The sequence below is a fragment of the Gekko japonicus genome, unplaced genomic scaffold (genome assembly GCF_001447785.1).
Source record: "Gekko japonicus isolate JY-2015 unplaced genomic scaffold, Gekko_japonicus_V1.1 scaffold1072, whole genome shotgun sequence".
In the NCBI taxonomy this organism is placed as follows: domain Eukaryota; kingdom Metazoa; phylum Chordata; class Lepidosauria; order Squamata; family Gekkonidae; genus Gekko; species Gekko japonicus.
In genome coordinates this window covers 522,622-538,057 of record NW_015173154.1, presented here as the reverse complement: position 1 = coordinate 538,057, position 15,436 = coordinate 522,622, and the positions used below count along the sequence as shown (strand labels likewise).

Below are 15,436 nucleotides of genomic sequence, written 5' to 3'. Positions count from 1 at the left end.
GAAATTTCGTCTCTTTCAAGGTGGTTGCATTAAGTCATAACTGGCTTTTGTTCTTTTATTTACTTGTATCCCACCTCCCCCGCCCCCAATAAGGACCCAAAGAGTTGTAACGTTGTTCTCCTCCCATCCATTTTATCCTCGCAGCAACCCTGCGAGGTAGGTCAGGCTGAGAGGGTGTGACTGGCCCAAAGCCACCCAGCGAGCCTCCATGGAAGAGTGGGGAGTTCGAGTCCTAGTCCAACACTCTAACCACGACACCACGCCGGCTCTCGCTCAGTGGCTTGTTCTGTTCAAATTTCTTCCTACTAATCAGCTGCTACCAACGAGCAAGCAGGGGATATGCTGCATGCTTAAAGTTATCCATAAGGCCCTGATCTCGATAGCCCAGGCAAGCCTGTCAGAAGTTAAGCAGGGCTGACCCTGGCAGGCATTTTGATGGGAGACCTCCAGAGAATACCAGGGCCAGGAGGCCAGAGGCAGGCGATCAAGCTGCTTCTCTGAACATCCTCCGTGCCCCAGTAGGAGTCTCCAGAGGTTGCCATGACCTCCAGGCATGGGCACACACACAAAAAATTTAAAAATACCAACCCCCCCCCCCCAAAAAAACCCCATAAGGATTCATAAGCCTCGATCTGTATCGTATCTGGAACAGCACCTTTGACGTTCAAAACTCTCCCATTATGACATGAAACAGGCCTGGAAACCAGCCAGACTTCCCACCCCTCAGGCAAGGAGGTAAATGGCCCTTTTGTGGACAGCTTACTTCTTCCTGTCGGGCCTGTTCCCACAGACGGGGTTGTGCTGCCAGTCTGCGACGACTCGCTCCCTGTCCGCGATCGCTCTTGATTCTCTTCGCTACGCCAGCTAGGGTGCCTGGAGAATACACGAGGGATGCAAAGCGAGCTTTATTGCCCTGTTCCTGGAGAAGCTGGCCAGGCACATTTCTGCAAAGGGTCTCTGGCTAAGCCCAAACGGAACTGCTGCTCAGCCCTTTTCATCTGACGAGCTCCACTTCTCACGGGGGTGGGTGGGTGTGGGTGTTCTTGTTCCACAAAGGAGTTGGGGTGGGCAGGTCGTAACTCACGGGAAATGAGTTAAATCTGTTTGGGGCTTGAACGTACTGATGCCAAAACTCTTTAACAGCCCAGCTGGTTTATTTATGTTAAGAATTTTTAAAGAAGAATTCCTCCCTTTCTCCTGTAAAACACTCGAATAGCGGCCAAGTTAACCCGGATAAATCAATCAGCACATTCATGAGATATAGCAGATGATTAAAATAAGCACAGTGAAGTCATTATACAGGAGTCAATGTATGTCTGATAGCAGTAGCTCCCACACACTCCCAAATCAGCTTCACCTACTTTCCGAACTGCCTCTGGGTTAAAGCAGGGCTGTTATTTTTTTAGTTACTAAAAAGTGAGGAGAATGGGAACCAGGGATATTTCTTGACTGAATAAATTCTAGAGCTGGGGTCTCCAACGTGGTGCCCATGGACACCATGCCTCCCACCAACAACTTCCCTGGTGCCCGCCAAAAGTGTTTTGGAAAATGGGTGGACTAGATGAGGCTTTTGCCCAACAGGGCTTCTGATCTGGCCACTGGAGATCCCCCAAAAATATTGTTTTGGCAAGAGCTGTCACCACAGCACAAGGATCTTCAAGGTGGTGGAGGAGGAGGAGGTAGTGGAGGAGATTGGAATTTATACCCCAACCTTCACTCAGAGTGGTTTACGATCTCCTTTCCCTTCCACTCCCCACAACAGACACCCTGTGAGGTAGGTGAGGCTGACAGAGCTCTTTCCAGGACTGCTCTTGAGAGAACAGCTCTGAGAGAACTGTGATGGACTCAAGGTCACACCAGCAGCTGCATGTGGAGGAGTGGGGAATCAAACCTGGTTCTCCCAGATTAGAGTTTGTGCTCTTAACCACTACACCAAACTGGCCCCTCTGAGACTCCAAGTGAAGGGCGGGGCATAAATCGAATCTCTTCTTCTTCTTCTTCTTCTTCTGTTGTTACCATAGAAACTCCAGGTATTACAACGGATCTCCAGACAACAGAGATCAGTTCACCTGGGGGGGGGGGGGAACATGGCTCCTCTGGATGGTGGACTGCACGGCCTTGTCCGCTGCTGAGGCCCCTCCCCCCTCTCCCCAAACCCTGCGCTCCCCCAGGCTTCACTCCTAAAATTCCCAGGTCTTTCCTACCCCAGAGCTGGCAACTCTACATGGGTTGCAAGGGACTTTGGCGGGGAGAGCGGGAAATAAACTGAATTAAATAAATAAATAAATACATGTCAAGCGGTTGTCTTTGCAGCTCTCAAACCTTAGGTTTGTTTTCAATTCAAACTGTGTTATTGCTTTATTGTCAAACACGGGTGTGTCCAAGCCTGATGCCAGGCCTGGCTTATAGAAGTGGTTCTACAACATGCTCCTTAGAGCCACGAGGCTTTAAGATCTAGCCCAGGGGTGGCCAAGCTGTGGCTCGGGAGCCACATGTGGCTCTTCCACACATATTGTGTGGCTCCCCGCAGGGCAGCTGAGGAAGTGAAGGGGAGGGCATGCCTCCCCAATCGGTCTTCCCTTCCCCGGCCAGCGTTCCCCTCCCTGGGTAGGCTTGAGGCAGGGAGGAGCAGAGAAAGAAAGCAACTTCAGCTTGAAATGTGTTCTGAAAGCCCCTCCCCCCCAGCCTACAAATATCATTGGACAAATAAATATCATTACCAATATCTATTTTTATCCCTTTTATTTTTCATTTTTGGCAGTCTCGTTTACTGTTAATAAAAAGCAAATTTGCATACTATTCAATCCAGGGCTATTTTTGGGCAGGAACGCACAGGAACGGAGTTCCGGTTGGCTTCCGAGTTGGCCACGCCCAGCAGGAACTCATTAGCATAATAGGCCACACCCAACAGCAGAAACTCATTAGGATTGGTTACATTAGGGGTGTGTGGCCTAACATGCAAAGGAGTTCCTGCTACAAAAAAAGCCCTGGGTTTTGACAACAAACAAGGTAAACAGAATAAGAAGCAAAAGGTGGGTGTGGCTGGATGAGCACACTTCTGGTAACATGGAGGTGTGGCCTCATATGCCAATGAGCTGTGCTGTCAGTGTTGTGGCCTAATATGCTAATGAGTTTCTGCTGTTGGGTGTGGCCTATTATGCTAATGAGTTCCTGCTGGGCTTTACCTACAAAAAGAGCCCTGAAAAACCATGTCTGTAACATTCGTTCATGTCATGTGGCTCTCAAACATCTGACGTTTATTCTGTGGGGCTCTTACGTTAAGCAAGTTTGGCCATCCCTGGTCTAGCCGAATTTTCAAGGAAAGGTAATGGGAGGTTATCTTTCGCTTCCTTCGGGATGGACAGACTCGGCAGGCAGTCTGCAATATTCAGGGGGGGGGGATGCAAGGATCTCTACGGTATCTTTCTCCCCCCCCCCACACCACCACTGCAGAAACTACTTTTCCGCTGGAGCACCTGCATGCCCCTCGCCCCCAATCCTATCTCGGCACTCACCGCTCCCGGGGTCGTCGCTCTAGCCTGGGCTTATCGTCCTCCAGCTGACGCTGCAGCTTCTCCTGCTCCTTCTGTAGCCTCTCCTCAACTTCGCGCTCTCTCGCCGCTGTGTCCACAGGCTTGGCCCCTCCAAAGATGGAGGCTGCACGGCTAGACTGGGTCGCAGGAGCGACGGATGTATCTTCCTCCTTGGGGGTGCTCCTGGGCTTCAGGTTCAATTTAGGCCTCTGAGTGGAACCTAAGGGGGGGGGGGAGAACACCCAGATCAATAACAACTCTTAAAAAATAAGAAAGTGATTAGGAAAAGCTGACAGCAAGAGACTTAAGCTTCGTACGGTCAACTTATGTGGGAGGGAGTTAAGGGTTTAACGGTGCCATGGCACTTAAAGCCATGATGGAGAAATACTAAAAAAGCAAACAAAACACACACACACAACCCCTAAGGAATCAGATAAGAACCAGCAATCAATGGGAGCTGATAAATCTTTAAAAGACAAGAACTTCTGCAGCGGTGTATTTTCTATTCATTGGGAAATGAACCAGATTTCTTCACATGTTCTCCTAGGATTATGTTTGCTGGTGTCGGCAGAATACTGCTTTGAGGGAAGCAAGGAAAAAAAGAAATCATTGTCGCTCGGGGCCAGACTCAAGACTGATTCCTTCACCTTTAAGGAAGAAGACAACTGAGCGTTCTCAGGACAGAAGCGTGGATATCCCCGATGGGAGCAAAACCAACAAACTCCTCCTCAACTTGCAGCCGAGCACAAGCTGGACTGACCTCTATCATCCCGCCGGCTGTCATCCCTGTAATAATCATCCCGTGGTGCGCTCCACCTATCCATCCGGTCATCTCTCCTTTCGTAACGATCCTCGTAGCGGTCGCCACCGCCCCTGAAATCATCATCTCGACGGTATCCACTGCCAAAGGCTCTCCTGCCACTGCCTGACCTTGAGTCGAAACCTGCAAGGAGAGGAAGTTTACAGTGGCTTCCTTGCACAAGAGGAGGACCGTTGTGCCTGCAGACAAGAGCAGCAAGAGGCGCTCTGCATGCGAGGCAGGAACCCCAATTCAAACAGGAAACAGATGTCAGGGTATCACTCCTAAAAGGAGGAATATTGGGATTCCCTATGGGCATGTCCACACACATACAACACAGTAATTAGGGATGGGTTCCTCACAAATCTGGCTGGTTCGTGGTTTGGGAAGTCAAGTTCGTGACAGGTCAACCAGCACAAACTTTCCAAGAACTTTGAAGCTGTTCCTAGAGGTTGTTGTGGTTTGTGAATGGATACACTTCCAGACAAACTGCCTCTGCTCAATCAAGATGTTTACCAAACTTCAAAGCAAACTTCAAAGCAAGGGGGGTGGGGCTGAAGTTTCCCTGTGCCTTTGGTGTCGCGGGTTCCACAGACACCTGTAACTACAGCAATGCAAGCAAAAGAGGACTAATGTCAAACCGCAGAATCCCTACAGTATAGACTGAAAGGGGGGGGGTATATTTTCAAGCCCAGCACAACCATTTCAACCAGTTCGGTGTACAGAATACCCAACAGATCCCAGTGCCACTGTGGCAATGCAGGCTTAAAAGGACTGATCTCAAAGCAGAGTCACAAGAAATCCAAGTAAGGGGGTGGGTGTTTGCAAGTCCAGCACAACCAGTTCAGTCTACAGAATGCCCACCAGAATCCAGTACCACCCTGGCGTGGCAACGCAAACTTAGAAGGATTGATTGATCTCAAAGCACAGTGTCACAGAAATCCAAATGAGGCCGGGTGTGTGTGTGATTTTGCAAACTCTGTGCAAGAAAATGGGAATGCAAAGGAAGGCTGGCGAAGAGGGAGGACCCTCTTAAAACTGACAAGAGCAGCAGAGAAACCCCAGGCGGGGAAGGGGGAGAACCTCCTGAACCTGCACCTGTCATTTCCCTAGAAAGCACTTTCCTGGGGATACCTTCTTTGGGGGACCATAACTTGGATCCCATCAATCCAATCCTCACCAAACATGGAGGGCAGGCAGAAGAGAGTCAACCAGAGATCCCCTGCAAGTTTGGTGTCTCAAGAATGCCAGGGGCTGTTTTACCAGGTCACGAATCTGACAAACTGAACAGTTTGACACTATAAGTTCATGACAGTCCGTGGTTCGTGAACCAGGCAAGCCATGAGCCAGAAACTGAATTGCATTTTCCCTGTGTTCGTACCTATCCCTAATATTAATAACCAAGCTACAACCAAATAAAACTGGACAGTAGTGACAGATCAAGGCTTGTGTGTGTGTGTGTGGAGGAGGATTTCACATAGTCGGCAAGGCAATATATTTGGACATGAAGAGGCTTCTCAGCAAAACCCATTCGGCAAAACCCACCCAAAGCTTAAATTAAAAACAGCTCAGATGTGATAACAGGCTGGAATGTGTCTGTGACAGAATGCAAACCCTGCTCCCGTAAACTAGGTGCGGGAAAAGACAGGCACCAAGAAACCAAGGGCCCAATGGAAGAATCACCGGCTGGAAATAACTCAAAGGTCACACAGGCTGTCACAGGGGTCCCCAACCTTTCTGAGACTGTGGGCACCTCTGGAATTCTGACACAGGATGGTGGGCGCAACCAGAAAATGGCTGCTACACGAGACAAAGCCAACCATACAGAGAAAGCCCAAGTACAGGGAAAAGGGGGTAATTTTTAAAAAGGACACTAGGAAAGAGGAGTGAGAGAGAATAAAACTACCACTGCAGTGGCCTGCTGTTGCTGAAAAGATGTTATTGTAATCTGCCCATCAACAGGATCTCCAGCAGCCAATAAGAAGCCCTGCTGGGCGAGTGCCCCACCCATTTTCTAAAAAACACTCCGTGGGCACTGAGGAAAAATTTTGGCGAATGCCACGGCACCCACAGGCATGGGGACCCCAGGTGTGTGTGTGTGTGTGTATAAACATTTTATTGAATTTTGGAAAGGGTACAAGCAGAGCCAGAAATCTTCAACATACTCATTACATATTCATAAGACATAACATACCAAAAACTACCCGTAATATAACGGAGGGAACATAGAACAGGTAAAGTCGGAGCATGGGAGAGTATTGTAGCCCTGAACTTAGCATATGAACGCCTTAGTTTTGAATAAGGACCATTTTTCACATAACACTTGTTCAGCATTCATCTTTTCAAGAAAGAGGAACCATTTGTTTAGAGGATCTAAAGTATGACATTCAAAAGAGGAGCAGTCTGTATAGACTGCAAACCTTTCAAGGGTATAGTAGTCCCAGACCTTCGCTCGCCATTGTGATACAGACGGAGGAAGTCTATCCTTCCACCTTTGCGCTATATGCAACCAGGAGCGTTATCTGATGTACTGTAAAACTGAGTAATGGGCAAGCAAGAAAGCACTGGGTTAGCTAGGTCTCCTTCCGCCTCTAGAACATTTCATCAACCAGTTTGCTCTTGGGACACTAAAGCAAAATGTGCCGGTAAAGCCCGAGGAACATTTCTCTGAATGCTACTTCTGATACTCCGTCTCCGATTACAGTCACTTTCAAGGTAGAAATGCCTTCTGGGCGCCAATGACCTATACACAAAATGGAAATTTTCAAGCCTGCTAGAGGTGGGTGTTTCCCCCCCCCCCCCGGATAATAACCATTCCACACAAGTGACTGTACAGACTGAGATACCTATTATAAGAGGTTGTTTAACCCAACAGCCCGCGACAAAAGACACTGATGCACAGTACCTCCCCTATCGTAGTCTCTACGGTCCGAATCGTAACGATCTCTGCCCCCAAAACTGCCCATCTCTCTTCGGGGACCATCGCGATACCGGTCCGAATCGTAACGATCACGGTCCCGATATCCTAAGTTGGGAAAAGAAGGTTACAGGACATACAAAACAGCTCTAGTATAACAATGAGTTAGTAGTTCTGAAAAGCATGTTGCGTACAGTTAAGTTGGGCAGACGAGCTTGCAGGTGACCTCCTAAAATTACAACGTTCCACCAAGACATACCGCCTTATGTTTTACCGCACAGTGCGTGAAAGTATTTAAGTAGGTGCTTGTTTGCGTTCCAAAAGGCTCACAGAAGCAAACGTGGCCACAAAACAGGTCTTGCAGGGGCCTCTGGAAAGGGGCCAAGCTTTGAAGAGTCTCCACAACTAAAAGGTGCTATTGTACTTTAATGGCACAGTACCAACAGCATCCTCTCAACAGTCCTGACCGGATACAGACTATATTATTATTAACGATGATAGAATTTCAAAGAACTTCAAATACATAGTTCCAACAAGAGCCTTACAAGGTAGACAAATACCGTCCCAGTCTTAAAAGAGCTCAGGGCGGCCCACGTAATGCTCCCCTCTTGTCTTTTATCCTGGTGGGATACCCACGTATCAAAGGGGGAAACATGAGTGCATGGGTTGCGTAAGACCATGGAGCAGAGACCCGTAAGAAGGCCTATACGTTCATATTCACTCCACAGCTATAGTAGTCTGCGTTCCTTGAACGGCATGCAGCATCTCAATTATTATTATTATTAAGTAAAGCATCTTAAACTATGCCCAAAATATAGGTAATTCCTTTCCTGACAGAAAAGAGCATTTTAACTAGCCAAATTATTTTTTTTTAAAGGCTTTGTTTCTGAAGGAGAATAGCGGAGGAAATGTGCTCCCTCAATAGCAAACCACTACAAGAAAACACATGAAGCCAGGTGGATTCTAAACATAATTAAAGAAGCCCCTCCGTGGCTTAAGAGAGGATTAGAAAGGACCAGAAAGGGAAGGACTGTGGATCAGTGAAAGAGCCTCTGCTTTGCATGCAGAAGGTCCCAGGTTCAGTCCCTGGCATCTCCAGTTGAAAGGCCAAGCAACAGGCGATGTCAAAGACCTCAGCCTGAGACCCTGGAGAGTCGCTGCCAGTCTGAGTGGACAATAATGACCTTGATGGACCACAGGTCTGATTCACTATAAGGCGGCTTCACATATGTGTGACCAGGCCTTTATCTCAGTAGTGCTGCTATGACTCTCACAGGAGAGGACTTAACCCAAAAGAAATACACCAACTGCTACAACAAACAGGATTTCCAGAACAGGATGACACGAGCCACACATATAGATTGAATGAACTCTCCAAACTCTGCAGTGCATTCCAGGCACTGAAAATGTACAAGTACTAGAATCTCCACCAATATTCCCATTATAGGAACCGCAAGCACAGTCTTCCATAGTGAACAGCTGCCCACAGCCCAGTGTCTGATTCAGAGACATCCACGGGGAGGATGGGGAGGTCGCTCTAAAGCCACTTTTGCCCAAAAGCACGATAAAAAAAGGGGGGGTTATAAATAAAACGGTAAATCCTGTCATGTGTTTGGTTGATAAGTTAGGAATGCAGTGCCTTTCCAGTCTTCAACGCATCTAGAAAGCGAGCCAAGGAAGAAGAGCAGAACACAGTTTTACAGCTTGAGGCCATATAAATGATGAAATCTGCCCCGAACTCACTATCTCCGAAGCTATCCTCGCTCCTGCGGGGAGGGTAGTCATCAAAGCTTTCTGTAGCAGGACGAGCCCTCCAGTCAGTCTCGAATCTTTCCGAATCCCGGTTGCGATCACGATCTCTACCGAAAGAGCGGTCGTCCCTGTCTGCAGGAAGCAATGGCAATGCAAGAGTTAAATGATACACCAGGGCTTTATGCGTTTACGAGTCACTTGGGGGGGAAAAGGGGAGTTAAAATTGTCCCATTCAACAGGTGCTGATGCTTTGACAGAAGAGGTGTCCTTTTTCACAGGGCTGCATCCCCCTTTTAAAAGGAGGTTTGCGGATGGCATGTCTGTAAGAAATACCAGGTCTTATGGAAACTGGCCAAATAGAGATGCAATGTTGGGCTTGGATCCATCGCGGCGATTAGAGGAGCGAAAGGGCTTCTGCCTGCAGAGAACAACTTTCTTGCCCCCTTGGGCAACAACCCCAGGACTCCCTGAAATGTTTACTCTGGAGAAGAGGAGGTTGAGGGGTGCACGTGACTTTAAGTATCTGAAGGGCTGTCACTTAGAGGAGGGCAAGGAGCTGTTCCTGTTGGCAGGAGAGGATAAGATTCGCAATCAGGCAGGAGAGGAGAGGACTCACAATCATGGTGGGAAGGTACCAGCTGGATATGGAAAAACTTCTTTACAGTCAGAGTTGTGCAACAGTGGAATCAGCTGCCTAGGGAGGTGGTGAGCTCCCCCTCTCTGGCAGTCTTTAAGCAGCGGGCTGGACAAACACTTGTCAGGGGTGCTCTAGGCTGATCCTGCATTGAACAGGGGGTTGGACTAGATGGCCTGTAGGGCCCCTTCCAACTCTGTGATCCTATGATTCTAAATGTTGCTCCTGGGGGGTGGGGAGGGCAGACGTTCTTCCCCCCACAGAAGTGCTGCAGTTTATCCAAACCCCGCTGTGGAAAGAGGAGTCCTAAAGCTAAGTCAGGCAGGTGAGCACTAACCTCTTACCCCAGAAGGTTTGGTTACAAGGTTGTATTCAGGCAACCACTTGGGAGGGAACAATCCCAGGCAGCGATTCATGGAACTCATTCTTTTCCTTCCACGTTCTGCACCTCCCACAGAAAGCTGTTTTATCATCCACCCAGTCTGGGATGCCCCTGTTCTATCGAGCCTGGGAGATCTACCATGAATTATGCATTCTCTAGTCCCCATGCTGAGAGCGTAGAGAAAACAGTCAAGCTTTCCCTCCAGCTGGGCAGCAAACCCTGGAGTTCAGTTTGAATCAGGTGCTTTAAAAAGCTTTATCTGTGTCCTGATTCCAAAGAAGGAATTCCTCCAGACTTCCTGGATGCAGGAGGCAACTTGTCCGTTTTGTGGCCTTTAAACAAGAGGCTGCTTCCGGACACCAATGTAAATTCTCCCAAAGCAGCGATGAAGCTGACATGCCCAATCTTGGTCAGTTTCACCACTGCTTTGTAACTTTGTGCGAGATACTGTACCGTCCGACTGAACCCTATTTTCTCTGCACAAGAACTGAAACCTCCGGCTATCAGTAAATCTCACCCACCCCCACAAAAGAAATCAAATTAGAGGGAACTGGGGACCAGGAGGAGGGCTCAGGATTCTTGGTGCACACCAACAGAGGTAACAGTATCTGCTCCGGAGATAAAACCTAACGGATTGCAGTGATCTGCTTTATTCTGGCGGAGCGAAGTTTGAGTCCAGTGGCACCTTTAAGACCAACCAAGTTTTATTCGAAGTGGAAGGTTTCATGTGCAAAGCACACTTCTTGAGACAAATTGGAATAAAATCTCCTCAAAGGTGACTTACAGGAGAAAAAAGGACGGGGGCAGCCGTTAGGAGGGGCCACTCAGAGCCAAGATGCGTCCCCAGAGCTGAAATTGGATCAGGTGGCTGGTGAGATCAATGGATGGCCGCAAATCAGCATGTAAATGCAAGAGTTGCCAAATAGATGTGAGAATGAAGCTAGAGTCCAGCAGTACCCTCCAAGACAGCTCTGCATCTGGGCTCTGAGTGACTCCTCTTAACGGCTGCGTCCCACCCTCTTTTTCCCCCTCTGTAAGTAGCCTTTGAGGAGATTTTATTCCAATCTGTGTGAAGAAGTCTCCTTTGCACACAAAAGTTTACACTTTGAATAAAACTTGGTTGGTCTTAAAGGGTGCCACTGGACTCAGACTTTGTTCTGCTGCTTCGGACCCACCTGAATTCTGCTTTATTATAGAAGATATGCATGATCACAGAGACTCCACATGTCGCTTACTACTATGAAGATTTCTTGTGAAGCGGGCAGGGCTTCGGAAGGATCTGCAAAACCAACCCCTGGCGCAGCAGAACAGCCCAAACACAGAAGTAAAAGCAAACGAACCACATCCGCAGGGATTTTCGCTTAGAACAAAACTTGTCTCCGCTTACAGAGACGCAGTTCTTACCTTTATCCTGAGCTTGATCGGCCACATCCACTCGTATTCTCCTATTCCCTAAAGACTGAACACAGAGTGCAAACATTAGCTTATTTAAGTCCAAAGACAAGCAGCCCGGTCAGCTTTCAGTAAGGTATGTAGCCACGCTCCCGGGAAACGGATCCCGTGGTAGCCGATTTGGACCTGCGGGAAGAAGCCAGCCAACCGGGGAGACCTGTGTGACTGCAGTACATGCCCCTCAAAAATCCTACTTGCTGGACTTCTGTTCCTGTCACCACTGATAGACCTTCCATACATAAATACATAGGATGTACTTCAGGATTTTAAAAATAGTCATATCTCACTTTATTGCTGCAGATAATCTAATTGTGGGTTCTCCCTAATGCCAGAGGAACAAAAATATTAATACGATTAGTTTGGTTACACTCAATTTGGGCTCAAGACACCCTTTCCAAGTGAAAACTACTGCATAAACTCTACAGTGTAACCTGATTTAAGTGCACCCAGCTCCCTGTTGCATAATAAACTGCATTTTTACTCTTCATGTTAGCAATGCCAAGACAGTTTTATCATTGTCCTGTTTTTTTTTCCCCCATACGGGAAGAGGGAAAACATACTTGTGCTGCATATAAAGCTGCAAAATCAGACTGCTGGCTGGCAAAAATGACAGTAGAAGAGCTCAATCGTCTTCTAACCGTATTTGAAGATCTAGTACATTTTTAACCCACTCTTCCTGCAAAGAGCTCAAAGCAATATACATGGTTCTCCCTTCCTCACTTAGCCTCACTACCTTGAACTAGACTTGAAAACCAACAGGCAGCCAGTGCAATAATGATCATACATCAAGCATAATACGACTGCTGTTGCCAGCCCGACAACACGCATGCTGCTGTGCTCTGCACTAATTGTGGTTTCTGAACAGTCTTCAAAAGAAGCCCAGCACAAAACACATCGCAGCTGTCAAGCTTCAAGATTACTGCTGCATGGATCAGTGTGGACAAACTGAGAGTCTCCAAGCAGAGGGGCAAGACTGAGAGTCGAATAGGGTTGGTAAAAAGCACTTTCTGCTTCTGTAGCTACCCTATTTCTCTAATAGGAGGGCCGGGTCCAATAGGACTCTATGGTTCCTCTCAGAGAAAGCGGAGCCTCATCCAATTTTAGGGAAGTATGACAACCTCCCACCATGCCTTACAAATGAATATAATACCCCTGTAGATGGAGGCTCAAGAGCAGAGGAGGAGAAGGAGGAGGAGGAGACGGAGGAGATTGGATTTATACCCCGCCCTTCACTCGGAGTCTCAGAGTGGCTTACAAACTCCTTTCCCATCCCCTCCCCACAATAGACACCCTGTGAGGTGAGTGGGGCTGAGAGAGCTCTGACAGAAACTGCTCCTTTTTCAAGAACAGCTCTGACAGAACTATGGCTTGCCCAAGGTCATCCAGCAGCTGCGAGTGGAGGAGTGGGGAATCAAACCCGGTTCTCCCAGATTAGAGTCCGCGCACTTAACAAATACACTAAACTGGCTATAATGTAACACCCATCATATAACCTAGAGAAGCACTCCATACGAATTGCTGCCTAGACTCCTGCTGCCAAAAAGGTCTATAAAGGGTTGGCACAAAATGTATCAGTGTTCCTGCACAGTATTCTCAGATGGACACTGGGTTCCCATCTGCCAGTGTATATACAGTATAACATGACCCCTAGCGGTAACATCCAACTGCAACTCAGATGGGACACTGCGAGGTTTGTTATAATTACCAGAGGATTTTCTTGACTAAGAAATTATTCGTATGTGGCCGGTGGTCTAACCGCTCAAATCATACCCAGAGCCAAGATGTGAAAGCGAATATTGTTAGCCGGCCTGCACAACATACTTCCCAGCTACTTTTAGAAAGCAGATGCTCAGAAACCTGCTGAGTGAAGTCCATTCCACACCTCAAACCCCCCCCCCCCCCCCCAAGCCTCACAAGGTGCCTCTTGTGGATACAGGAAGGGAATAGCAAGCCGCTTTGAGACTCCTTAAGGTAGAGAACAGCAGGGTATAAAACCAACTCTTCTTTTACATACTAGAAGTTTCACATTATCTCACATGAAAACCACTGGATAATGTTACCGGACACCAGTGTTCCCTCTAAGCTGAGTTAGTGTGAGCCAGCTCGCAGTTTTTTAGCCTCCGACTCACACATTTTTGTCTTCGCTAGGGGAAGCCGAGCCGCAAAAGGAAGGATTGGAGTTGGGAGTAAGCAGTGAAGTGGCTAAATTTGCGGATGATACAAATGGATCTCAGACTTCTACAGGGATCATAGGAGCTGGGAAAGTGGTTTGCAGGTCAATTTATTCACTTTAGAGCCTGCCCCTCTCACAGAGACTCTAGTAGGATTGCACGGTCTCGATAAATGCAACCAATAGGATTATATCAATGGTGCGACCTCATTTGGAATACTGTGTGCAGTTCTGGTCACCACACCTTAAAAAGGATATTATAGCTTTGGGAAAAGTGCAGAAAAGGGCAACTCGAATGATAAAAGGGTTGGAACACTTTCCCTATGAGGAACGGTTAAGGCGCTTAGGGCTCTTTAGCTTGGAGAAACGACGACTGAGGGGTGACATGATTGAGGTTTATAAGATTATGCATGGGAAAGAGCAGGTAGAGAAAGAGGTACTTTTCTCCCTTTCTCACAATACAAGAACCCGTGGGCACTCCATGAAATTGCTGAGCGGTCGGGTTAGAACGGATAAAAGGAAGTACTTCTTCACCCAAAGAGTGATTAACCCTTGGAATTCACTGCCACAGGAAGTGGTGGCAGCTACAAGCATGGACAGCTTCAAGGGGGAATTAGATAAGCATATGGAGCAGAGGTCCATCAGTGGCTATGAGCCACAAGGTATAGATAGGGACTCTGGGGCAAGGGATGCTCTGTCTTCTTGGTGCTTGGGGCGGGGTCAACAGTGGGAGGGCTTCTAATGTCCTGGCCCCACTGGTGGACCTCCTGATGGCACCTGGTATTTCTGGCCACTGTGTGACACAGGGTGTTGGACTGGATGGGCCTTTGGCCTGATCCAACATTGGCATCTCTTATGTTCTTATGTTCTTAAGACTGTGTCTATATTTCTCGGCAGGTTTCAACTCACCTCTTCATTGAGGCTCAAAGCACGGAGCAAGGAGTCCAGGTCTTCGAACTCAGCATATCCAAATCCTTTCAACCTCTCTGGGTTACTAGGCTCTCGTGGTAAACGAACAGCACTTATCTGCAGTTGAGTGGGAACAGAAAAGATTTTCAGTGCCTTTTACCTTCAGAAGTGAGGCAACACCACACTTCACGCTACAGGTGAAGACAGAAACCCATGACGGGTGGTCTTCATGAGAAAAGGAAAGCTGCATAGTCGAAGATCACAAAAGAGATTTTCGCAAGTTACTGAAATTTGGCATAGTGCCCACGGACCTGCTAGCAATAACAGTCAAGAGACTTCCAAACTGCCTGAAGCAGAATGTTGGCAAAGAACGCAGGTGCTACTTTTTAACTCTTTAATTAAGCCAGACAGGGTCACTCCTCTGCACTTCTCATTAATCATCCGCCTGATAACTGCGTCACTCATATGAATTCAAGAATCAACCAGCATAAAAATAGTGAAGAAAAGCATGTTCTAACTACCTAGGTAATTTAATAGTTTGTCTATTCCTAATTAACCCATCCTGGTCTAGGGTAGGGACGGATCCTACCTTTCAAATAGTTCAAAGGCACTGGCCCTTACTTCTGCCCTCTGCAAAAACCCATTACTGAGATACACCATGCTGCTAACCCATGTGCCTACCCACCCTGACTACATAAAACCTAATCTAATACCTGCCCTGGACAGCCCAGGCTAACCCAATCTCATCAGATCTCAGAAGCTAAGCAGAGTCGGCCCTGGCTAGTACGTGGATGGGAGACCTCCAAGGAATACCAGGGTCGTGACGCAGAGGCAGGCAATGGCAAACCACCTCTGATCTTGTCTTGCCTTAAAAACCCTACAGGTTTG

The 15,436-nt window shown here is 47.8% G+C and overlaps 1 protein-coding gene across 1 annotated transcript in view; it reads right to left on the bottom strand.

The window, feature by feature from the left end:
* Positions 1 to 15,436, bottom strand: part of EIF4B (eukaryotic translation initiation factor 4B) — a 54,613-nt gene that overhangs the window by 12,049 nt on the left and 27,128 nt on the right. Inside the window, exons 4-10 of the mRNA XM_015422400.1 lie at positions 14,549 to 14,665; positions 11,422 to 11,476; positions 8,993 to 9,133; positions 7,238 to 7,357; positions 4,294 to 4,476; positions 3,516 to 3,753; positions 764 to 873 (exon numbers count right to left, since the gene is read on the bottom strand). Of these exons, the coding sequence (XP_015277886.1) occupies positions 764 to 873; positions 3,516 to 3,753; positions 4,294 to 4,476; positions 7,238 to 7,357; positions 8,993 to 9,133; positions 11,422 to 11,476; positions 14,549 to 14,665 (964 nt within the window). The remainder of the gene's footprint in view (positions 1 to 763; positions 874 to 3,515; positions 3,754 to 4,293; positions 4,477 to 7,237; positions 7,358 to 8,992; positions 9,134 to 11,421; positions 11,477 to 14,548; positions 14,666 to 15,436) is intronic.